A 26,941-nucleotide genomic window follows, 5' to 3' on the forward strand; every position below is an offset into this window, starting at 1 on the left:
AAATTAAAATTACTTTTTCTTTTTCATAATTTATCAAATAGTCAAATACGCGAATACGCGGTTATTTTTTGAAGCAATGCTTACAGATTTTTCATAACACTGGTAACTTTCAGACAATTTGTGTGACTCAGTTTTAAGCCGACTTCATATTGTACATATATTTGCATGTATAGTTGTGTATGTGTGGCAAATAAATGATTTGTTTTTTTTTTATTCGACAGGATGGCAAACGAGCAAGTGGGTCTCCTGATGGTAAGAGATCACCACTGCCCATAAACATCTGCAACATCAAGGGTATTGCAGATGCGTTGCCAACCTAGAGGCCTAAGATGGGATACCTCAAGTGCCAGTAATTTCACCGGCTGTCTTACTCTCCACGCCGAAACACAACAGTGCAAACACTGCTGCTTCACGGCAGGATTAGCGAGCAAGATGGTGGTAGCAATCCGGGCGGACCTTGCACAAGGTCCTACCACCTGCAAAGCCTGATCCTGACCTGATTTGATTTTATTTAAAAAACCAAAACTTGTGAAGCCTTGACCATAGGATGATATCAGTTAGCTAAAGAAGAAAAACAATTTTTAATATAAAATAACTTTTTATTTCGTTTCTATTGCCATTTAAGCCATGTTGATTACATACATTCATTTACCACTATAAACAGTTACTTATTATAATTTAAACACAGTTCAACATGTAACATACAAATCACATTCATCTGGCACTCAGTCAAATTACTAAAATGACACATTTTCGTAACTATACAATTTATAAGTATTATATTTCAAGTATGTATGTATGTAAACTCTTTATTGCACATAAAAATAAAAATACAAATACACAGAGAGGAGAACAAAGGCGAGCTTATCCCTAAAAGGGATCTCTTCCAGCTAACCTAGCTAATTATATTTCAAGTATTGGGGCGTTCTGAAAATTACACACTTGAAAGTACACATTTTGATTGTGATTTTTTAAGAAGAATCGAACAACTATTTTTCTGTGTCAGCTGACATTTTTAACCCCCGACGCAAAAAGAGGGGTATTATAAGTTTGACCGCTATGTGTGTCTGTGTGTGTGTCTGTCTGTGGCACCGTAGCTCTTAAACGGGTGGACCGTTTTGAATGCGGTTTTTTTAGTTGAAAGCAGGTTTTCTAGCGATGGTTCATAGACATGTTTTATCAAAATCGGTTCAGCCGTTTTTGAGATATTGAACTTTGAAGTGACAAAGTCGGGAGTTTTCCAACTTTTTGTTGGTTAGGTTATTAAATATTTATTACAATTTATCATGTGAGATTTTGATAAATACAAAAGATACGTTACCAAATATTTTATTTTAGGTATCAATATTGTTTGTGTAAGTTAGAAGAGCTCAACTCAACAAGTTCTAAACATGTACCTAACATAATAAAATGGTAGAATTTTCTTTGGTTTTATTCACTAATATGTGTTTTATCTACCTAATACTTTTCAGGTTATCTTTTAGCCTCCACATTGTGAAACAAATTATATTATTTATTAAATTTCAGGTGCCGTCTATCTATACAATTTTATAAGAACACCGACTTTACGATAGAAAAGGTAACATTTAGCTACAAAGCATGTTAAAAAGCGCAACACATTAAAATTAAGAAACACGTACCTAATGCCTAAGAGTTAAAGACCCTGTTTGATCCATAACATGTTTTGATACAAGTATAAATAGCATGTACACATGTAATGACATTAAAAGTCGTAGTTATGAACAACATTTTAAAGAACATTTTGCAATGAAAAACGCTAACTACAAAACTAGAGATGCAGTTGGAGATGTAATATTAAAGTTACCCACTATTAAAGATCTTTACAATGAGCCAGTAGTAAGACAACCAAATTGGTAACTATTGCCGTTTAAGTATAACACAAAAATATAACTATAGGTTTAACAATAAGCCGTGGGGAGCTTTAAAGAACACAGAAGATACTTGATGTAAGTAAATGATGAATAGAGATATTATAACATCTACTAAAAAAAAAACCATCTCTGAAGTGAAGAAAATCTTAGATAACGAAATAATTAGTGTAAAACAAATGCATTCATTATATTGTTCATACTTTTTATGATGCAACTGCTGTTAATTAGTTAAAACTATCTACTTTTATTCTCACTTTGTAATATACGTTTTAACATGACGATGAATGACGACACTGATTTAAAAGTGTTACTTTTAAGTATTAATATCATTATTTACATTAAAATCGCAATTGAAACGATCGGGTAACTTTGACCATGACAAAGTTACTTAGGTTATTTACACTATTTAATTTTGAATATTGATCAGTTTCCATTCATCACTACACAGATATATTGTATAGTATATGTATGTACTTTCTATAATAATTGTGGTATAATAGACATTTTCTTCATGTATTTTGTACGAATGGTCACTTTGAAGAATTATTTATAAAATTGTCTGACTTTATTTGTTTCACTCATTTACTTCGCTTGGTGACAGTTTCTTCTGTTATACATAAAATTTTGTCTATACATTCTTCAAAGTCCATTTCGACATTAACATCATGACTAACTACTGTTTTTGGTGTTGTATCCTTTGTGCCTGGACGGACTTTCATGTCCTCAGGAACTCTATTCTAATGTTTATCTTTAAAACGATTAACATCGCACTAAAGTAATCAAAGCCATTGGCTTTATTTATCAAAATTAAAAATTCTTTTGCATCGACCTCGTAATTTTATTTACATAGTTTGGACGATTTGGTCCAGATTTTGCACAAAACAAGTGTGCGATTACCCGCTTGTGCATCGCGCAGTTGGGTAAAAATTAAACTAGTGATAATGTCGGCGGCCCATCGTAAAATCTGCCAGATCACGAAATTCCTAGGCATATCGTGAAATGGCGCCCTTTCATGAATTGGCTAAGGGAAATCCGCCCTATCGTTCAAAACTCACCGTTAAACGATTTGCCTAGTGATGTTTAGGCAGATCATGAAATTCCTAGGCATATCATGGAACGCCGCCATTTCATGATTTGGCCAGTTTAGGCAGATCATTAAATTCCTAGGCATATCATCGGTTCTAGTCACAATTCATACTAACCACTCCTCGCTTCGCTCGTCGTACCTAAATTTTTATTTTTTTCGGCGTTTAACGATGTGCCCGCTATAGAGCTAGGAATATCGACGAATGCGTTATTCTAGTCGATCTGCCGTGTTATTTCTCAGGCCCGTCGTGATATGTCTGGCCAACTTTTAGGCATATCATGAAATGGCGCCATTTCACGTGTGCCTAGAATTTCGTGATCTGGCGGATTTTACGATCGGCCGCCGACATTAGTACGACACCTAAGCATATTACATGTATTTTTATATGAAAAAAGTATAGCTTTGTCTTCAAGTTCTTGTCATTACCGTCTTAAGTGACCTTAAAGAAAAAAATTAAGTATTCTGTATTCGGGACAATTTTGAGACCACATTGTATGTTAAATTGTTCCTTAGTATATATATATTTTGCTTTATACGGTCAATATCTCAACTTCAAAACTAGTAGATCACTTTTTTACTTTATCGCATTATTGAAGCTGCGGAACGATATTGTACAAAGTTTGCAGCTAATTTGAATACTTACCTACGGTTTACTTACAATATGCTTCACTATAATTTGGTGAGATTATGAAAACGTTGTTTTTCTGTAATTCATGCCACATAGTCACTTTCATTTGCTACTATCTAACTAGCTTCGTTCTAGTACATTTATTTTAGTATCTATGAATTCTTCAAAGTAGCTCTTATTTATGTAATTATAAATATATCACCGTTTTGCGTTTCCTTATTTATCCTATTTTAGCTAGCTCGTGCGCTAGGCGTCTAATTTCCATGACTACATCTTTGGTTTCACCTACTTTTTTTCTCTGACTAACCAACTGATCCAAATTCATTGGCAGGCACTTTGGGCTTATCAAGATTATGAAAATAGTGCCGAGAGTTTCTATCAATTGACGAAGAAGTTAAAAAAAAAGATTTGTTTATGCTTCTGTTAGACTGCAAGAGTTTTGATAAATATTGTATCTCGGAAAAATAATTATTTGAAGATCTTGAAGTTAGATGTAAGTGCTAAGTGCTTGTCTGAAGTCATGGAGAGCAGCCAATAGTTGAGGAGCCGTTGGCCGGGCCGGGGGAGAAGTAGTCCAACACCAGGATATTAGGCCGTAACTGTAAAATGAATATCAATTAGTTTCTTTTGTATTTATTCTAAGAAGGAGCCATCAAAATTGTACTTGCGTAATTAGGGTTCCGTAGCCAAATGGCAAAAAACGGAACCCTTATGGATTCATCACGTCTGTCTGTCTGTCTGTCTGTCCGTCCGTAGGTCACAGCCACTTTTTTCCGAAACTATAAGAACTATACTGTTGAAACTTGGTAGGTAGATGTATTCTGTGAACCGCATTAAGATTTTCACACAAAAATAGAAAAAGAAATAATAAATTGTCGGGGTTGAAACTCTAATTTATTTTTCATCAAACCCATACGTGTGGGGTATCTATGATAGGTCTTCAAAAATGATATTGAGGTTTCTAATATATTTTTTTTCTAAACTGAATAGTTTGCGCGAGAGACACTTCCAAAGTGGTAAAATGTGTGTCCCCCCCCCTGTAACTTCTAAAATCAGAGAATGATAAAACTAAAAAAAAATATATGATGTACATTACCATGAAAACTTCCACTGAAAATTGGTTTGAACGAGATCTAGTAAGTAGTTTTTTTTAATACGTCATAAGTCGTAAACCGCAATTTACCTTTCATTCAATCAACTCAAATATAAAAATAAAAAAAAAATGTGTACGGAACCCTCGGTGCGCGAGTCCGACTCGCACTTGCCCAGTTTTTTTTTTATTACAAATAGTGTTATTATGACAGTAAGAAAATTAACAGCCAGGCGCAATTTAGCAGGACTCCAGAATATTCTTCGTAAATTTCAAGAAGGTACAGCCTCTATCGATAGATAAGTATATTTTCACACACCTACTGGATTTAATTACTACGACCACCTTGCACCTGTAGTATCCAAGTCTACTTACAGTTCATCTGGGCAGTTATGCGGCTGAGACGGTCGGTACCCTTCACTAACAAAAGACCCAACGTCGGCTGCATCTAATTCTGCCAACGGCGAAGCTCCTAGGGTTGCTAATTCCCATAAAGCAACTCCTAAGGACCACTGTGAATGAAATGTTACCGTTACTAGACCAAATAAATCTTTAACTAAATGTTTCTGTTCGTAAGTTTCATAACTTACCACATCTGATGATGTGGTGTATTGATTCTGAAGTAGAGCTTCTGGCGCCATCCATTTGACCGGTCGGTTTTCATTATCACCAAGACAGTGATAGTCGTCGGGAAATAAATCCCTGGACAGGCCGTTGTCTGTCACCTTCAGTCTCAATTTCTCATCCACTCTAGAAATAAAATTAGAATAAGAATCTTAGTAATCAAAAAACACCTTTTTATAGGCTTTTCTTCTAATTAACTAAGAATGTAAGGAAATCTTGCCTGTCCTTTATCACCAACATTCAATGCTACACCTCGATATTCAGTAATTTGAAAGCAGTCTATATTCTTAAAGGTAAAATATGATATAATCTCATCATCATTTCGGCATATACGTACTCCATCGTAGGTCTCATCCTCGCTTTCCATCAGGCGTGATTGTGGTCTACTGTTAAAAAAAATATATATATACGCGTTCCACTGCTGAGCACCGGCTTCCTCTCTGAATGAAAGGAGGATTGGGACTATAGTTCCCACGTGGACTTAGTGCGTATTGGAAACTACACGTACACCGTTGAATTAATTTGCAGGCGTGGAAAATAAATAGATGGCCGAAACTAATAATAAATTTAAAAATTTAAGTCTAATTTCACATTTTTTCAAGTAATTAAAACATGCTGACATGGGTCCTTCTGCGATGACTATAATAGCTACAAATACTGACATGCAGTTCCTGGCAGCGACGTCTGCATGAATGATGCGTTGAACGTGCAAGTAAGATAGACCACAGGCCACTTGCGCGCCCAGCTCTACTAGCTCCCTCGTCGCAGGCGCTGCTTGGTGGCCCAGACGACAAGACGTCAGAAATCTGTCAAGAATCGCAGAAAAGTTGATATTTATTAGGGCTCTTATAAATAATCACGATACGACATCGCGTCGTTCTATGGCGCGGCATCGTTTCACGGGGCGACATCGTGCCGGGTGCAATCCTTCGTAGATCTCTACGACACGACGTCGCATTGTGAAACGAGACCCCGTCGTAGCACGACGCAATATCGTATCGTGTTTATGCGTAAAGCTGGGTCCACATTTGTATCATTTTGTCGATCACGATCACGAGTGTCGTACCGAGCTCGCGTATTCTAAGTATGGACGCTCACTTTGGGCAAACCGTATCAATAGCATCGTTGCGTGAAAAAATACGTCCATACTAACCGTAGCGTAGCAGCGTATCGTATCATAACGCCGTACCATTAAATGTGGACGCTATCCGTATCCCCTTTGATGATCGGGGAGAACCGCCTCGAGAGCGATCACGGTGAATCGCGTATAAAATCATAACTTCGTATCATGATACAATATCAAAACACGTCCATACTTACCGATCTTGATACGCGTATCAAATCGCGAGCGTGCGAGGTATAAAATATAATATACGCGTATCAACATCGATCCCGAGCGATCAGATACGGCGCACTGTATGATCGCGCTGTTTTTGCGTCCACACTAGCGATCTTGATACGACAAAATGATACAAATGTGGACGCAGCTTAAGAGCCCTTAAACAAGTTATAGGTAGCAATTCCTCACTGTACCTGTTTATCAACATGTATGAGAATAGCCGACGAGTTCTTTTAATAGATAAAGTTACAAATGATTAACTGGGATAGCTTATGATTAGTGACCAATGACCTGCAGCACCTAAAGGTTGCAGTTGTGACTTTGAACATGAAAGTACCGTGAGACTTACACATATTTAATGAAATAAAATCGGATAACTCACGTCTTAAATAGAGTTAAGCTTGACATGTTTCATTAAACATGATAGCAGCTGTATTGTCAGCTGCCTCAGCTAATAATTTTGCCGGCTATCTTACTCTCCCCTCCGTAACTTCCTCACCGGAACAGTGTCTGTGGTAATTGTGGAATAACTTAATTAAAAAGATACCTTTTGAGATTAGAAGAGTGAGAAGCACAGCAATACACTAGAAGTGGTTTCCGTGCCTCTTCAGCACAGGCGGCAAACGGGGCTAAGACGTTGTTATGAACAAGCCCACAAAATCTTAGGCCCTCGGCAACAAGTAATGCTGCTTGCATAGCTGACGCAGCTTCTAGAACAAATTATTGTGTCAAAAAAACGGTAATCTCACAAATAATGTACGATGTAGCCTTAACTCACTGAATTTGGTAGGGTAAGTCTTGCCCACGTCTCCTAAATCACCATGTAATGTAGGTATTTATGCTATTATTTTTAAAGCTGATTTTTTATCCCACAAATGTTTTCAAAAAGTCTTCAGTGCACCTTTACCATACACCAGACTCACGATATATTATACCCGCGAAATTTCAAGGCTGTGACTTTAATAGTTTGTACCGTAAAATAGAGTTTTGCGTGCTCATTCAGTTCCAAGAACCGTCCCGTTTATTTCTGCTGGTTCGCTCTTACTCAATCTAGTACATTCATAGATTTTTTCAGGCGCTCTAGTACTTATTACATGTACTACACAAGTCTACTATAAAATAACAATGTCATTATTTACTTTAATTAACATATGACCTTACCAGAAACAGTTTTTACTATGACTTCTTCATACGTATCGCCTCGCTTGAATACTCCCTTATAGACTCGTCCAAAGGTACCCTCGTGGACTAATATCTCAAGACGAATGTTGGAGCGAGGCGTAGTTAAATACCGAAGCTGCTCCGCTGGGTCGGTGATGCGATCTTTTGTGACAGTATTCTGGAAACGATGGATTAATCAAATACCCATGAATCAAAAGTATAATCACACACACACACAACATCACGCCTGTATTCCCAAATGGAAATGAGGTAGGCAGAGCACATGAAACGTTACGGCTTCGGAGCCACGTTTGGCAATTTTAGGTTTTAAGTTTGACAAAAACGTTACAATAGTGACAGGTTGTTAGCCTAAAATAGTAATTGTAATCAAAAGTATTGTAGACATTTTTAGGGTTCCGTACCCAAAGGGTAAAAACGGGACCCTATTACTAAGACTGCGCTGTCCGTCCGTCTGTCCGTCTGTCACCAGGCTGTACCTCATAAACCGTGATAGCTGGACAGTTGAAATTTTCACAGATTATGTATTTTTGTTGCCGCTATAATAACAAATACTAAAAGCAGAAAAAAATAAATATTTAAGGGGAGCTCCCATACAACAAACGTGATATTTTTGCCGTTTTTTGCTCGATATTAATAACGGCAACAGGTAGACACTTGAAATATTCCCATACAACAAACGTGTTTTTTTTTGCTAATGTCTAATGTTGTATAGATAATGGTACGGAAATCTTCGTACGCGAGTCCGGCTCGCACTTGGCCGGTTTTTTAAATATCAGTCTGTAATATTTCAGCAGATGCTTGCAATGTTCCTTAGTACAATCAAAGAAACTGAATTGCGCAACAAGGTGGAACCAGTTCCAACTAGTTCCATTGACAAGACTATAATAGAGTTCTATATAATAGTACTGTCAATGGAACTAGTGGGAACACACCTACTGATGTCATATTGACATTATATACATCTGAGAAAGAAATCATAGCGAAATGGATTGTCGAAAGGTCCCACCCGGTACGCGATTCCGTTTCCTCTACTGTACGTGAGCTTTCTTCAAAACTTGCACGTGGAAACCTGGCGATCGAATTGAATTGTAAGGATGACAATGTAAGCATATTTAACAAAAAGTGCAGATAGCAAATAGCAAAGAGCTCTTTTCTAACTCAAATTCTATTAAATCAACGTCCAGTTGCAAAGAGATCCTTCAAAGGTTCAACACATGAAGTCCTAGGACTGTTTCATCGTAGCCAGCCCCAAAGTGCAACTCATTAGTTGGCAGGTGCCCGGACGTGTAATTTCATTGAACACCAAGCTACGTTGAACGGCATCGTTAAACGAGTTTGTAGCTAGATTGGAAAAGGTCCTCCCATCTCATAGTACAATATCGTTATCGACGTTTTGCATGTTGGTAGAGTTTACTTTAGCCATACAAAGATACTAAAATAGTGCAAGTTTAAGCACAATAGAGATGACGACTGGGTTAAAAATATTATCATTCTATTTAGTCAGACAGATTATGGAAAAATATGGGACACGTATTTTTTGGTTTATCAAATTATTAAAAATCGACAAAGGTATAGATCATCAAACTTCCGGAGTGGGGGCTTGTGACGTCACTATTAGGTAAAAATCGTACCATATAGTAACTTCACTCGAAACTTCTAAGCACTGTATCCTCGTCATTTTTTGTTTGTCAAACAAAAGAAAAAATACGTGCACCATATTTTTTAATTATCTGACGGACTAAACAGTTTTTTAGTCGTCTAGCCTATTATCCTAGATTTATCAACATTTTTTAATGTGGTTACTAACACGTCATAAATCTTACCACATTTTACTAAAAGATTGAATGCAGTGCTTGCTTTTATAATTTGACTAGCTTTTTCCCGTGGAATTCTGTTATCGCGCGCTTTTCCTCAGGAACTTCCTCCTTTTCGGGTAAAAAGTAACCTATGTCACTCTTTGGCTCTCTATGCCAAAAATCACGTCGATCTGTCGCTCCGTTTCAACGTGAAAGACGGACCAACATACAAACACATACGCTTTCGCATTTACGATATTAGTATGGATTTTTGGTAATTAATATAGAAAATAATGAACTAGATAAGAATATTGGTTTTTATGATCAAAACATTGGCTGGACGAATTGTACCTAGTGCATGAGAAAAACTTTTCCTTAAAAAACTAACTTAACTTGGTAGGTGTTCAAGGAAAGCTATTTCAAAAATAACACTAGACAGTTGTTTTAACTAAATTAGTCTGTGTATAGCGGCAACTACCCACTTTCCCGTCATAAAAAAAATTACACTGTAGATCAAAGATAGCGTATTTCGATTCAGTAGTTTTAGATATTAGATATATTTGCGGGAGGCATATTTCCAGCAGTGGACGTCTTTCGACTGACACGATGATGATGATGAGTTTTAGATATTATTACATAATACAAACAAATAAACAAGATATCCTCACTATATAAGTATAGGACCAAACAACAATGTAAGTGGAATTATGCAACTTGAACATGACATGCAAAAAAAAAAACTTATTGATACTAATCAAAAACTAGTAGCACAAGTAAAACGTCTGTAACTAAAGTAGACACAGCAAATTCATTAAGTCTGTGAACTGAATCAACAACATTTCAACAATCTTTGTGCATTGTTGATACACCCTATTTACAACCCGGACTCGTTACCGCCTCCCTTACTAAAGAGCACTAATTCATGTTTCCTGGAGATATCCAGCGGCGCGGTAAATTTAAGGACAAAAGAGGGTCTTAAATTAAAACTTTAGTAATAGCGTAATGCTAGTACAGTGGGTACACTCTTTGTTGAGGTGTTAACTACCTACAATAAGACGCTTCCAGGCAGTGACGTACGCGCCGACTAGGTCCCGCGTAATTATCCTGCTTACGACCTAAATTCCTTACTCGTTGTTATCATTATTCGCCTCTGCGCCAAACCCACAAGACCAAATAATAAAAAACAAGAATTGTGAAATTGCAGTCTTGAAATTCGTCAAACTGATTTTATCGTAACACTTCTATTATATCGTTCCGTGTAACCGGGGTCTGGTGGTACAGGCATAGTAAAACTAAATATTGAATGATTATTATCCTATTTGTTCCTTTGTAAAGAGGTCCTTAGAAATCTTACTTGGATATTTTTTTGGCTTCATTGATTTTGTTTAATCCCAGTACGCGTCACTTTCATTATAGAGAAAAAAAATCATACTCACTAAAAATATCGCTGTTAAGTATATATTTTATGATTCTCGCAATTAAAATTTCACCCACTTTCACTGGTTTAATATGCTTTAAATAAAATATCGATATGGAGATAGGTATATCTGTAATATAAAAGCTTTTCTTCAGCAGAGTATCTTGAAAAGTATCTTATTTATCAAGATATTACATCACACGTTCAAAACTTTCTACAAACTGTAATTGTGATATAGTGTACCCCAGTAAACAGCAAGCGTGAATTTTGATTAACACAGTGTAAGTTTCAGGGAGCTAACTTTTCTTAGATCAAACGGAGTTCACAAACTTTATCACTTCCAGAGCTCTAACTCCGTTTCAATACTTGGAGCGAGCATTAATAATTGCATTATTTGTATCACCTGCAGGGAGACGTAACTCGTCTTAAATTGGATCCTTAATAAGATAAAGGAGTCATTTTGTTCGCTGCTTGAATAAAAAAGATTGTCAAAAAATGGGCCAGTCTTTATAATATTTGTAGCTCAGTTGTTAGGACCGCCATACAAATAATCAGTTCTAAGTGTAAATCATCCGTTAATGACCACGAGCCTCAGTCATGAGAAAACGACAACGAAGACAGAGATATAATAATTTGGTTTATTTTTATCTATGCTACTGTTTAAGATATTACTACAGATATTACTACAGGACAAAAATGTAACTCAGGTTTGATATTACTCGCATTAAATACCCAATTTTAATTATCTTTAGCTTTTGATTTGTGAAGGGAATGTCATAGTAGTGTGTATTAATACGAGGCAGAACCTACCTGTGAAACATGTGTGAGGTTAGAAGCTGCGTAGTATGACACTCGAGATTCGGGCTTGGCGTACACATGCTCCCCTATGTGCGTCGTCGCATATGGTGATGGAGATCTTCTACTACCTGTTCAAGAACAGCATATTAACGTAAAACAGTACCGTAATATAATAATAAGCTGGAAATGTCATCTAAAAACGAAACAAGCATGCAAGACTATAATGTACGGGCATGGCTTTTTGCTCAAGTATTATTTATATTAATATATTTTTTTAAGTTGCATTATATTGCGGCACTGGATTGACCACTTGCATTAATGTTTGCATTTTGTTTGCTTAACAGACTCGCAATGTAGTTCAACATGCATGATTTTTCTTGCAGATTTAAACTGGGTTTAACGTACCGAAAGGGAATTTGTGCAAGCTTGCTATAGTTGCGTAAGATCCAGTGGAACTGGGCGGTCGGCCGAGGGTGTCCAGACGCAGCAACACGTTCTGATGGCTGCCGTAGGCTGCTGTAGTGTACGATGTGCTGTGACAATGACAATAATACTTAATACATTATGTAAAATGTCTTTGCTGCTAATGTCGAAGTCACAGATGACTATTTCTCAAAAAAATGACAATTTTTCAATTTATCAGTTGTCCGCATGTTTAAAAAAAAACCTGACGCTATTTCACCACAAAAAATAAGTAATGTTGTTTTTAAATATAATATACAAAGCCTTGTGGTAAAAGTGATAAAAAGTCAGATAATCTTTGTTGTTGGATCAAATAGAAAGTTTTGATGTAGGTACAAAATTACGATTTTTTTTCCTCACAAGATTTCGTTACGTTTTTCTGACGTCAAGAAATTATGAATAATTTATGTTTTATGATCTTGTCCTTAGGGTTAATAATTTCTTGACAAAATTGATTTCTTGTCAATTTCATGACGGGACAACTTTTTGAGAAATACTCAGGTCAATCAATACAAAATAAAATGTTTGACTATGGTTAGCCTTTTATAGATTATAGTGGATAATCCTTTCCCATCACATTTTGTTGGAAAAGTTCGTATTTGTTCGTTGGTGTTAGTTCGTCAGCCATTAGAACATTATAGTGGAAGGTCGCATCGAGAGATTAATAATCGATATAAAGTGGTTAACTTCTAAGTTAAAATTAATATTCAATTTTTGTTTACTACATTCTCCAAATAATTTGATCGTGGGGTTGGCAAGGTGGCGGGTGAGCAAAGTAATTTTTTGAGTTAATATTTTTGAGTTGATATAAACCTCCGCAAATTAAAGCCTGATTCAATAAAATTATTTATTTCTAAACTACTTATGACATCTTCTAAGTACCTTAACAAATACCGAAAACACCAATGAAAACGCCAACCATCAATTATATCACAAATATTTAGTAAAGTATCAAAGTCATTAGCAAACATTTTTTTATCCTGATCAACTCTTAATGCGTCTTTAAATTTATCGCTTCCATTTTTGCGGCTAAATCTGTCTAAGCGTGACCGCCTAAATCTCCATAATAATTAAACTTGGACACATTGAGTGTCTATCTCTGAACCACATCATCAATCAGTCGTAGACAGGGGTCGACCTATATACGTTACGATCTATTGAACTAAATATTCTCGACAATCATTTAATGCCTGGTTTTTGGGAAATGTGGAGCGTAGATAAAAGCATATGACATCGAATAGTAAATAATAGGTACCTAAATAAAGAAATTAACTAATTCAAATTCAAATAATTTATTCAGTAAATAGGCCGCAATGGGCACTTCTACACGTCATTTTTTAAACTACCAGCGCTTTCGGAAATACCATCATTGCCAAGAAGAGTGCGCCGCAAGAAAATGGCAGAAAGTTTTTTTTTTCAAAGTAAAATAATTAAAAATAAAATACTTAAAAACTACAGTAAAAAATTAAAGAAAAAAATACAAAAGAAGAATAATAATACAGGGATGTATGGGGTCCCTTAGTTACAAAACTAAACACTAACTATATCTACGTTCAGTGGAAGTGTAGAATCCTTCCACCGTCATAAAAAAATCAAAAACCCGACGTAGGTACATATTGGCTTTGTCATACAGCAGTATATGGGCACCCTGCCCAATAGTAGCGATTTGGGTGATATTTTTGTAAATATAGGTTTTTCTGTTTAGAATATTAAGTTAGTTTTCGTTCTATGTTTCCTTGTTTTTGTAATTACGTATTAAATTTGTTATCTATTGTACCTACATATTGTGTGTTAATAAATATTTTATTATCCCAAAACCGAACTTAGGCTGTGTTTCCACCAGAGATGTCCGAGGATGTGTTGCGAGGAATGTGTTTTTCATGAACCAATAGAAACGCTTCATTTACACGGAAAAAAAGGAATTCTTCGACCAAGAATATTCATAGTCTCAGGAATATTGTTTAAATCCAAATAATTATTTTCATTAAGTAAAATAATAGTTTTAACCCAAGACAAATATTTGTCTTCATGCAATACAATATGGCGTCCGGCTATATACTATTATTGTCTTGACCAAGGTAGGTATTGTGGGGACTGTAACTTGGTAAGAGCTTAGGTAATGGGGTTCTAAGCGCGTGACTTTAAACTCAATTCAAATAAAAATGATATTTCTTCAGTACTTGCTTTATATTATTGTAATATAAATATAATTTACAGAGATAGGTCCAGCCGCTCAGGCTGTCGGGAGCAATCTGTGCTGGGCATATTATGTATACCGCTGTCAATCATCTTTTAAAGTCAAATTCTGGAATCATACAATATAAAAAATGGTTTACTAATGTTTCGGCGAATAAAGTTTGGCAACCTGTTTCATTTCGCAACTTTTCATTTCCCAACTGTTTAATATTTCTGAAACTGTAAATATTTCAGGATTTTCATAAAACTAACCTAACCTAACCTAAAGGGTTCTACACGATGGCCCTGAAATAAATCCTGAAATATTTACAGTTTTAGAGTTTGCGAAATGAAAAGTTGCGAAATGAAACAGGTTGCCAAACGTTACGTTGCGAAAAGGCAGTACTCGATAAAAAATACTATCATTATAAGATTGGTTTTTTGAAATATTTTTGTATTTTTTGTTTCAATTCCATTTTTTTTTTACTTTTACGGTCATCCCGTAAAACCAATAATTGAAAATACAAACTGAAATATAGGTGCACAGAAAAACCAGAAAAATAAGACCAGCACTGGGAATCGAACCCAGGTCCTCGGTGTTCCGTACCGCGTGCTACACCACTGCTGGTCAGCGGTACAGACACGAATTTCCCCTATGCACCACATATCTCAGCTTGTTTGTTTCTTATTAAGCCACTTAAGCAGTGACGCTAGCGACATCTATACCGTAGCCCTCATCGAGAAACTTTCGGCATTCCATTGGAACTAACCGTTCTCCCGGACTATCATTATACAAAATAAAGTCAATCTAGCCTGCCAGGTGGTCAGTTTCATTACCTGCCAGCGGTATACAGCCTAGTCCTTACAGTATATTGTCATAATCTACGACATCCTTTTTTTCCGTGTACCCATCCTCGCCCAGCACCGAGAGCCGAAGCGAACCGAAGCGTTCCTATTGGTTCATGAAAAACATATTGTTCGGAACACACCCTCGCTCATCTCTGGTTGGCCTTGTAGTCTAGTACTCTGTTAAGTAACCTAAACTTCAACTGTCGGGACCCATACCTCAAAAAATCTCCGTAATGGTTCCACTCTGTTGAAGTTTACTAGTAAATTACAGGTAAAAGCAAGCCAAGTAGTTACCTTTTTAGTCTTACTTAAAGGTTCTTTTAAGGGAGTGCTATAGAGAACGAAATTACCTTGTCGTACAGTAATACCTGTCTAAGTGATATCTCAAATTCACTTGATTCAATCAGTATCTTCTTATGAATACATTTCATGTGTAATAAAATTGGAGATTAGCCCACGCTGAAATTGCTATTCGGAATATACATACTTTAATTTTATTTACGGTACGTTATATCGTTATACCTTGTTACATATTACCTGGGATACGAAGAACATCAATTATTCGTTTCGATTAGGTTTGAGCTGATTTCGTTCATTGGACTGTGGAAATTTGTACATTTGACAAGGTATTTAAGAAATCCATGTACAAAGGTAAAATATATATCTTAGTTTTTTTTTTTAATTATCATGAGAGGGAGGCAAAAGCCGTTTTTAGCTAGATTTTTCCGGGATAAAAAAGGCCGTCAACTAACGTAACGTAACAGGAAACTATAGTACATATGTCGTATATTTTTTAAATATTAACCGTAGCGATCCCCCGACACCGACGACGATTAGATAAAAAAAAAATTACTAGGTACTTATACTAAATTAACTAAGGCTAATTTTGCGGGAAATCATCATAGTCCCCGCGGGATAGGGATATACGAATTCTTCGCAAATGAAGTCGCGGGCAAGCTAGGTAGTACATAATTATTTTTACTTTTTAGTTGTTTTTATTGGCTGCTTTTTTTTCGGGCGTTTTTTATATTTTTGCTGGCTTTTTTTGTCGGGGTTTTATAAATTTTAAATTAGTTTTTTATTTCATGTTTTTTAATCTGGTATATTATTTTTTTAAAGTGTACTAGTGTGTTGGATATCCAGGCTGCAGCATCAGCTCATCGTGTTGCCACCATTGCATTGTATGTAGAATCAAATACTGATCAAAAGTAATCAAACACGACATATCTGCTGTTATTTTTTTCAAAAGTATACTGGTGTGCTGGATATCCTGGCTGCAGCATCAGCGCGTCGTGTTGCCACCACTGCATTGTATGTGAAATCAGATAGTTGGGGTACTTTGACATTGTAAAGATTTTTCAAAGTTGTTATTGATTCAGAACATAGTCAAGCCCTTCACATGGTATGTTTTGTACAATTAAACATCATTTTCATCACACTTGCTCGTCAATGATGTTATTCCATGTCTGTATACTAAAGGACAATGGCCTTATTTATTCCCGCGGGAATTATGGATTTACGTATAGTTTTCCTCCCCAAGGGAGGAATGACTTTAGTTTTTAAAAAATAGCAGGTACGTCATTTCAGACTAAAGAGGTTTCAAGTCAGCCAACGTTTTATTTACATCTTTAAAACTTAGCTATAACATAATTTTGCACCATAAAAGATATTTTTTTAGGATGTTAAAATAATCTGGCCGTAACAACATTCGAATTCTTAACTAAACACGGTTCTTAGTATTATCTATGGTAGACGACTCGAAAAAAGTGACAATCAGGGGGCTACCACGAAATTCGAAAATCGAAGTTCATATCGTTTTCCTGACGCTAATATTATTAAATACGCGAGTGAGATGGTACGATACGAACTTCGGTTTTCGAATTTTGTAGTAGCCCCCTGTATTGGCGGGTAGCCATATTTTATTCAGTTGTTTTCTTAGCGTCTTTCTTTAGCTGAGCTGATCGAGTGTTTGGATACAAAATAATTTATTTTTTTGCATTTTTTCCTCGCAATGTGATGAAAATCATTGTGTGTATAACGGGCCGTAAGGGGATCACAAACTCGGGTCGTTAGACTCTCGTTAGTAATCCCCTTATTACGCCCCTTAATGCACAATGTACTATTTTACTCAAACTTTTTTTTATAATTTGTACTTTTCATAGTTTCATTCGTAAATTAAATTTCCAAGAATAGATCCATACTAACATGGAAAGTTGATAAGAGCTAAAAAATCACGAAAAAATAAATACTAGGTTTAGTCAAAGTAATCTGCATGAGCATCTACTGAAATACTCCGAATTAATTATAAAACAACGACTCTACCTACGTGAATGTCGAATGACACTGTTATTAAAATAAAACTTTTCTCATTGTAGAATAATTCAAGGATTTCATTTCATTTCCATCAAGAAAGTTTGAAGTAAATCCAATCCGGATTGTTTGTTTTTCTAGTTAAATAACTTTGCGCATGGGCAGACAATCGAGTTTCACTCCACTTTCGTGGAAAATCAACGAGGAAATGAGAATTACACTTGAAACATGATATTTCTTCTTAGTAAGTTCTTATTATAATTTGGGAAAGGAATTATGCTTTCAGCCTTGGCCTGTATTTCGAGGTTTGAATTACTTTTAATGGCCAGTTGTACTTTTGCCTTAGCTTTTATAATTTAGAACTGTTATTTCCCTCACCACTCCTCACCCGCCCTTTTCGCCTCATTCCATCACTTTCACATACATCTTTACTATCTTTTCTGATAATAATTTGAGTATTATAAATGTGCAAGTAACTCTGTCCGTTTGAATCTAACGCGGGATCTCTTTCTTGGTAGTCGGGTTCTCTCTAGCCACTCGGAAATCCAGTTTTTCTACCGTCCTAATATTCCCTGTTTACCGCCTTTTATCTCTAACTAGCTTTTACCCGCGGCTTCGCACGCGTAAACTATTCGGTCTGGTAGTTGCAATTGAAGTTTTCGGGATTTTACAAAATTCCCCTGGAAATTTCCAAAATTTATATCGTGGTCCTCATTGTGGTTGTGTTGTGAATAACTGTACAAAATTCATGACTCTAAGCCCAGCGGTTATTATTTCGAGATTTTATCCCTATCCCGTGGGAATATCGGGATAAAAGTAGCCTAAGTGTTATTCCAAAGGTCCAGCTACCTACATACCAAATTTCATGGCTCTAAGCCCAGCGGTTGTTATTTCGAGATTTCATCCCTAGGTATCCCGTGGGAATATCGGGTCAAAAAGTCGCCTATGTGTTATTTTAGGCATTCATATACCTACATACTAAATTTCATAACTCTAAGCCCAGCGGTTATTATTTCAAGATTTTATCCCTATCCCGTGGGAATATCGGGATAAAAAGTATTTTATGTTTTAATCCAGATTATAAACTAACTTTTTGTCAATTTTCATCCAAATCCGTCTAGCCGTTTTAGCGTGAAGAAGTAACAAACATACTCACTCACTCACAAACACTCACTTACTCACTTACAAACTTTCACATTTATAATATGAGTAGGATATATAAAATTCTCGGGTCAAAAATGTTTGTGACCAAACTCCTTCAAGACGGCTTCACCGATTTTCATGGATTTTTTTGCGTATATTCGGTAGGTCTGACAGAGTCGCGGACAACAGCTACTTTCCTTATAAGTATTTACATTGAAATGATCAAAAAACAAGAAATTAACTTTTTACGGAAATACTACTAAAGACTTTGCCGATGTGTACAAGTAGGTCTATATAATTTGTTACTGTTTTACGCTAAAATGGCAAGAGGAATTTAATTTAAATTTGCCACACAATAGTTCATTAGAACGATAAACGGAACGTTTGAAATTGAAGTCAAGCAGAATGAGTATAATTTTGAGCGATAGAAATATGTTTTTAAAATACAAATTTCCGGTTAACCTTTTAACGGTATATTCAAATGAAGTTCAAAGGAGGAATAATTTCCGCAAAGCTCTTTAAAATTCACCTTTTTTAAGGAAAATTAAATTAAAGTCGTCTAAGTAGGTACCTAATAAGGGGTGCTTTAAGATATTTTAATATTTTTTCCAAATTTTAATATCAATTAAAAATAAGGATATTGACTTAATTGCAAAATATACCACGTCAAAAAACATGCAAAGAGCCTCTTGCACAGACCAGAGTAAAAAAAATAAAACGTTTACCTTGGCTTATGGATGACTATTCCATAAATGTTGACACTGCTTAACCCGAGTTAATAATTAGGTCTAGAGTAAGAGGTACAGAGTCTTGGTAGCTACTGTCCCTGTAAAGCAGTGTTTCCACCAGAGATGTGCGAGGATGTGTTGCGAGGATTATGTTTTTCAATAACCAATAGAAACGCTTCATTTACCTCGCCTCGCTCCGCTCAGCTGTTTCCACCAGAGATGTGCTGTGCGAGGATGTGTCAATGAAGCGTTTCTACTGGTTAGTGAAAAACACATCCCTCGCAACACATCCTCGCTCATTGTTGGTGGAAACGCAGCTTTACTCACTAAATAGAGTCTTGGTAGCTCTGCTACTTACTGTATAGAGTCGTGGTGGCGCGCCTTGCCCCCGCGCCGGTACAGCGTGCCCGCCGCCGCAGCTGCCGCCAGCAGCGCGAGCGCAGCCGCCGCGCAGCCCCCCGCCGCGAACGCGACCCCGCTTGACCCGCGGGACGCGTCACCGGCCAGCATAGCTGTCTCGTTGTGCGTCACTATTGTTGATAAGCCTGGTGAAAAAAAGTATAATACTGTCAAATGTGGTAGTATTGTCTTCTATGTGGAACTTGACGTAGAGTAAGGTATAAAGCATATCAATTTTTAACGCCACTTGTAAGGAAAGTAGTATAAAAGAAATGGAGGAAATATTCTTAAATTAAATCATATAAATAAAAAGAAGCTATTTAAAGATTTCGGAAACATACATACATTTTTCACACCCGGTGATTTTGCTGCAGTTTTTTTATTTTAAAAAAAAACAAGAATATTTCCCTCCCGGTGGTATAAAAAAATCCAACCTGTATAGCGTAAACAAATAATTAAAAAATATTTTCTATCTATACACAGAACAAAATAGTACATTACAATTTTAAGTCAACAAGCAAATGAAAAATGAAATACAGAAATATTACACGACAAAATAATAAGACTAGTTGAAAATGTTAATAATGTAGTTCAAGTGTTGACTATTTAAGGGTAAGTAGCCCTCGTTTTGGAAGAGAAGCGAGGGATAGAGGAGAATGGCAGCGGCTGGAGGAGGCCTACGTCCTGGAGACAACCTGATACGAATGTGGCTGGTGTCAACAAACTATTTTGATGTATTTTATTATCAGCGAATAAAGGCAACTTTAATTAGCCCTTTTTTTTATTTAGCCCTCGCTTACTTTTTTGTCTCCGTTACATTTATAAACGTCCCTAATCAAATTGTCTCTCACAGAGCCATTTCCACAGTTGGCCTTGAACTCAATTCCAAGTTCATAGAACAACCAGAAAAGCCTCGAGCCTTAATTACGCCATTAACCAAAATAACATTAGGTTGTACATAAAATAATTAAGAGAGAGCGCTCACGTCTAAATTAAATTAACTTTCATCAATTTCACTTCAAATTGTTAGAAAGAAAGAAGAAAACATTTATTCGTGACAACATGGGAAAAATGGGTAAAAGTAAAATTAAAATATGCATTTGTCACGAAATGGTCCCAAATCAGCAATCTGCTGGTCTTGCGAACAGCGTTGATCTTCCTTTGGGACCATCTGGTTATCATACAAATAAATAAGCCACAGTTAAATAAAGGGAAACCGACACAATACTGTATTTGACTATTTAATTTTTGTGTTATCGAATAGAAAAATATTTTTTAAGCTACCTTTACAAATAACAGGGTTATAAAGGTTTGAAATTCAAGATTAGACAGAGGAAGACATACTGGCATATGACATCACACGCCAGTACCGCCATACTTGCTGCATAGAGAAAAGCGTTTGAGAAAGAGACAGGTATATATATTTTTCAAAAAATCACTATAAATCCAATTTTCAACCGATTTAAATTTTCTCTTCGCTAAACACTATCTGTATATCTATATTTTCATAATAATATTAAGATGTAGCAAAATCAGGAGTTGTCAAATACCGTATTTTCTATTAAATATACCGTATTTTCTATTATTTCTATTCGAAAACCGAAGTTCGCATCGTACCGTCCCGCCGACGCTTATAAAGCTGGGTCCACATTTGAATCATTTTGCCAATCACGATCACGCGTAGGTATCGTATCGAGTTCGCGTATCCTAAGTATGGACGCTCACTTTAGGACACCGTAGGTATTAGTAGCATCTCCGCGTGAAAAAATGCGTCCGTACTAACCGTAGCGAGCAGCGTATCGTATCATAACGCCGTACCATTAAATGTGGACGCTATCCGTATCCCTTTGATGATGGGGGAAAAACCGCCTCGAGAGTGATCCCGATCACGGTGTATCGCATAACTTCGTATCGTGATACAGTATCAAAACACGTTTATACTTACCGATCTTGATACGCGTATCCGATCGCGAGTGTGCGGGGTTTAAAATATACGCGTATCAACATCGATCCCAAGCGATCCAGATACGGCGCGCCGCATGATCGCGCTGTTTTTGCGTCCACACTAGCGATCTTGATACGCGTCGGCGGAACGCGACGGAGATACGAAACGACAAAATGATACAAATGAAGACGCAGCTTAATACGAGAGTGAGAGGGACGGTACGACCTGCAGGAACTATGGATTTAAATATATTTGTTTCGGAAAATAGACCCTGATTAATTTTAATGAACTCCCGATATCTGGATGCAGCTGCTTGCGTCATAACAATAACATTGACATTGACAATTCCATACATTTTGTCACTGTTAAACACAGCTTATATTTTTTTTGCAATTTTTACTTTTGTTTATAATATAAGTATGTTAACCGCACTTGACCTTTAGAAAGCGAGACAATCACAAAAACTGATATCTGTGACCTTTGACCTTTGACCGGTGCAGACACGAGATTTTATGAGACTTTTGAGACAGCTTTGAACACCAAAATGAAGGTGTACCTATATGACTTTACAGCTTATTATCTCTCAATATTCTGAGAAGCCACGTGAATCTACTTTTAACCAATTTGTTCAGCAGATCCTTTTTTCGCTTTATGTTATTAGATCCGAAACCTACTAAATGAAATATTAAAGATAATAGAAAAACTTCTGAAAGGGGAGCGCGTGATGGCAATATAACAAGGTAGGTAAGACGTCTTTTTATTAAATGTTGACGTTGGAGGACCTTTAGACAGTTTTTAATGTAAAATGTAGGTAACGACACACTAAATCAAGTATTACAGTATAGTCTACAGTGTAGACATCTATTGTAAAAATAAATCCTACCATAAGCATCGATGTAAAACGGTCTATGTTTTCTCCAATGAACTTCTTCTTTCACATAAAAATCTTAGATAAATTATCTAAGATAAAAATAGTCATTTTCTCCTGTCACAAAAAAAGTAGTGGTATCTGAAAAGGTGCTAAGTTAAGTACCTATTGCGTGAAACTAATTATCGCTACAAACGTGCCCCCGGATTCGAGATTTATTTTCACTTTTAGATGTATTATACTTATAACTTAAAAATGTATACTCTTCAAACTTGATGATCATATTTAGTGCTAATGTCTAAGGTTGTATAGATAATGGCACGGAACCTTCGTGCGCGAGTCCGACTCGCACTTGGCCGGTTTTTTGTGTGGTATGGATCCCTAAGAATTGGAAATAAAAAAGCAATACTATGAATTATATAACAGTTCAAATGACTTAATATGAATATGAAAGTACTATTACATGATTTTTTAATGAAATAGTCCTAATGGTAAATTGGTTCGTTTACATGTTTGGCTTTTCATATTCAGTCAGTTTAAATATGACGGTGCCCGTTCATGGTTAGTTAAGATCATCTGCTCCGATTTCAGTCCTTAAATTCGCTCTTTAAAAAACAGCCGTGATGGCATAGTAAAATAGGAGAAGTATGTAAACTCCGACCCTTTAGGAGACTTAACTGCTTACTCCGACGCGGACGCTTAGGGTTGTCGATGTCTATTTTAAATTAATTACCTACCGGTAAATAATTTTAGCATGAAAGTTAACTTAAAATTGTCTTATGTCTCGGTCTAGACTAGACAAAGAAGATTCTATGCCCATAATATTATTATTATTATACTAAATTTAAAAATATTGTTTATAAATTCGCTGGAGAGGCGATGGCGACTGTCGTCGGTGTCGGGGGACCGCTAAGGTTAATACTTTAAAAAATACAACATTTGTACTTTAGTTTCCTGTTAACCTTAGCGGTCCCCCGACACCGACGACGTATAGATAAAACATATTACTAGGTACTTATACTAAATTAACTTAGGCTAATTTTGCGGGAAATCAGCATAGTCCCCGCGGGATAGGGATAAACGAATTCTTCGCAGATGAAGTCGCGAGCAACAGCTAGGTAGTACGAGTAGTGCATAATTATTTTTTACTTATTAGTTTTCTTTTTTGGCGGCGTTTTTTTCGGGCGTTTTTTATATTTTGCTGGCGTTTTTTTGTGTCGGGGGTTTTTTAATTCTGTTTTTATTTTGTTTTTATGTTTTATATTGTTTAATTTTATATGTTTAATGTAGTTTCACAGTGTATTAGTAATTACTGTAATGCTATGTGTAAAAAGTGTATGTGCAATAAATAAATAAAACATTGGAATATTTCAACAATAAATACTTTTCTTAAATACATATTAAACACCCAAGACCCATTAAAATGTAATACCAATAAATAAAATTAATAAAAAATATGTAAATATATTATATCTGTATACATTTTTAAATTAGGTAAATTTTATTAACTGCAATATCTTACAAAAACAAACTATAATACCTACACAAGTATTCATTCGCCTAAAGTTGCTATGAAGTAATTTCAAATTTCCCCCGAAAATAACTTCGTTCAACTAAATTTTCATTATTTAAGAGGATATTACTGAATCACTTTGCGGAAACAATTTGAAAGTAATCTTTCTCCCGGAGTGAAAATCTTGACACCATTTTTGTTTAAGAGAAAGTTTTTAATGGGGCAAGTCATTTAAACGCATAAGTAAATAAAAAAGCCATCGATTTTTTTAATTACTCCGTAACTAGAACACGTAGAAAAGCAAAAAATAATGACTAGAGTTGGGAATGAAACCCAGTTCTACATTATTCTGTGATGTGTACTTAATAAAAACCTACACCTTAGTTAACATAGAAAAATACATATTTAATTACAAGGAATTTCTGCTACATTCGTTAATAGGTCAGAGCCGATGATTAGCAAGAAGCAAGTCGAGCAACACACTAATAAATAACCTAACCAACCAAAATTTGGAAAACCCCGACTTTGTTACTTCAAAGTTGAATATCTCTAAAACGGCCTAACTGATTTTGTTGAAACATGTCTAAGAACCATCGCTAGAAACTCTGCTTTCAAATAAAAGACAGCGGTCAAACTTATAACACCCCTCCTTTTGCGTCGGGGGTTAATAAAACGGACCGAGTGCACGTCGGACTACTTATTTGTTTGACCGTCTTCTTCGCAGTCATTCAGGATCAGGCTTAGCAGTTGGTGTTCTGAATAATCAACCGTACCATCTTTATTAATGCCCGACGCAAAAACAGGGGTGTTATAAGTTTGACCGCTATGTGTGTCTATGTGTGTGTGTCTGTCTATGTCTGTGGCACCGTAGTTCTTAAACGGGTGGACCGATTTGAATGCGGTTTTTTAAAATTGAAAGCAGGGTTTCTAGCGATGGTTCTTAGACATGTTTTATGAAAATTGATTGAACCGTTTTTGAGATATTGAACTTTGTCGTAACTGATATTAGGCCAAACCCTAAAGACTCATTCAGGTGAATGATAATAAAATTTCCTAAAACCACCTAACTACGTAATCTATGTCGTAAAAACACACACACACAATCTCAAACACGCGCAATGACGCACGCTCTCAGATACGCTCACACATACACAAACGTAATGATTTATACATACATCCCGAAATTATGAAGTACTTACACGCCTTAAAAAGAAACGGAAAATTTACAAGTCAAATAAAAAGCACAATAGAACAATCGGTACTTCGTTGTAAACACATTAAGAAGGGGATCGTCCCTATGTCTTGATCCCTTTGGTTGCGACGTTGGGTAGGTACAAGGGGACGAAATTGTAAAGTAACATCGGCTGTTGCAATGATAAGTGGCCAATGAGATGTGAGGAGATACTTGGGATCTCGAAACGTTTATTATTGTGATTTTCTTTCGCCTGTCAATATTAGACGAATACGAAGATATTTTCAAGATTAAACTGCTTGTATGCACGAGGTTAAGATATTATTCTATGATTCTGAAGCGACAACTGGCAAAAAACGAATTCCTTGTAGATACTATTGTTATATCCATTGATTTTACTAACATAGACAAATCAATGGACCACAAACATTTTAGATCGGAAATATCTTTTAATGGATCTTTGGTACTACTACTTGTATAGAGATCCATTTACTAATGAATTTATAACTATTAGCTATAAGGTCTTCGAGCACATCCGCGAGGCAGCTCGGGGTCGGTTGAAGGGAGGCGAGGTTTTTATCCACCCGCTCGACTCTAATAGAGCCAACAAATTTCGCTTTTTTAGACTCCGAATGTCGGCTAGGCACCAGCAGATGTTCCTGCACTCCGAATTCTGGCCGGAGGGCGTGCTCTACCGTCGCTTTAGGAAAGCAAAAATAAAAATCCCTAAATTTCTTTTTTTTTCGTTACGTATTTTTTGTATTTATAATGTCTTTTTTCTTTGTATAATTTGAATTTTACACCGCATTGATTTTACTGTAATGTTGTAATCTTTTATTGGCAAATAAATAAATAAATAGTACTAGTAAATAGCTCTGGCTACTCTTTAAATTACAGATTATGTTCACGTTTAGTAGTCAAATTTGGTAAATAACAATGGTAGACTCCAGCAAAAGCACCAATTTGCTATATAGTAGGTACCTTCCGGAAATAATATGACTCATCTTGAACCAACTTTGTAAAAAAACACTTCCTTATTTGACAAATAAAACACCGTTCATATCGCGAAATGACAAAACTTCGATAGTGGTAGAGAATAATGCAGTAACTACCCTCTATCCTCGATGTTATACCCTCTATCCTCGATGTTGCCAAGTAGATTTATAGTTATTATTATTGCTAGGGAAAGTGTAGGAAACTTTAACAAATTGTCCCCGGTTTTATATTGGTAGTTGTAAAATAATTTATTGGAGAGGGAACTGAAATCATTCGATGCTTTTGAATGCTATGAGTTCCATTCCTTTTTTTTACGATCATGTCTATTGGGTGATGAAATTTAACACTCTTAGGCTATTATCCCAATACGTCCTACCTATCCCTTTCGTCCTACTGCTGGGCACAGGCCTCTTCACTGATTGACTTTACACACAAATTGCACTTTGCAGTATAGGGTCATACGATGTTTCTCTTGACCGTAAGGTTCGTGGTAAATTTCGAATGTAAT

General features: G+C 36.1%; 1 protein-coding gene across 2 annotated transcripts in view; it reads right to left on the reverse strand.

Annotated features, from left to right (window-relative positions):
• Positions 1-607: 607 nt before the first annotated feature.
• Positions 608-26,941, reverse strand: part of Drl-2 (tyrosine-protein kinase derailed 2) — a 55,871-nt gene continuing 29,537 nt past the window's right edge. Inside the window, exons 5-13 of one of the 2 annotated variants that reach the window (XM_074101289.1) lie at positions 19,879-20,065; positions 12,259-12,386; positions 11,866-11,981; positions 7,822-7,999; positions 7,208-7,367; positions 5,984-6,127; positions 5,288-5,447; positions 5,073-5,209; positions 608-4,206 (exon numbers count right to left, since the gene is read on the reverse strand). In XM_074101289.1, the coding sequence (XP_073957390.1) occupies positions 4,095-4,206; positions 5,073-5,209; positions 5,288-5,447; positions 5,984-6,127; positions 7,208-7,367; positions 7,822-7,999; positions 11,866-11,981; positions 12,259-12,386; positions 19,879-20,065 (1,322 nt within the window). In that variant the 3' untranslated portion in view covers positions 608-4,094. Of the gene's footprint in view, positions 4,207-5,072; positions 5,210-5,287; positions 5,448-5,983; positions 6,128-7,207; positions 7,371-7,821; positions 8,000-11,865; positions 11,982-12,258; positions 12,387-19,878; positions 20,066-26,941 lie in introns of both variants that reach the window. The other variant, XM_074101288.1, reaches the window with a different exon arrangement.

The sequence above is a fragment of the Choristoneura fumiferana genome, chromosome 18 (assembly GCF_025370935.1).
Source record: "Choristoneura fumiferana chromosome 18, NRCan_CFum_1, whole genome shotgun sequence".
Lineage (NCBI taxonomy): Eukaryota > Metazoa > Arthropoda > Insecta > Lepidoptera > Tortricidae > Choristoneura > Choristoneura fumiferana.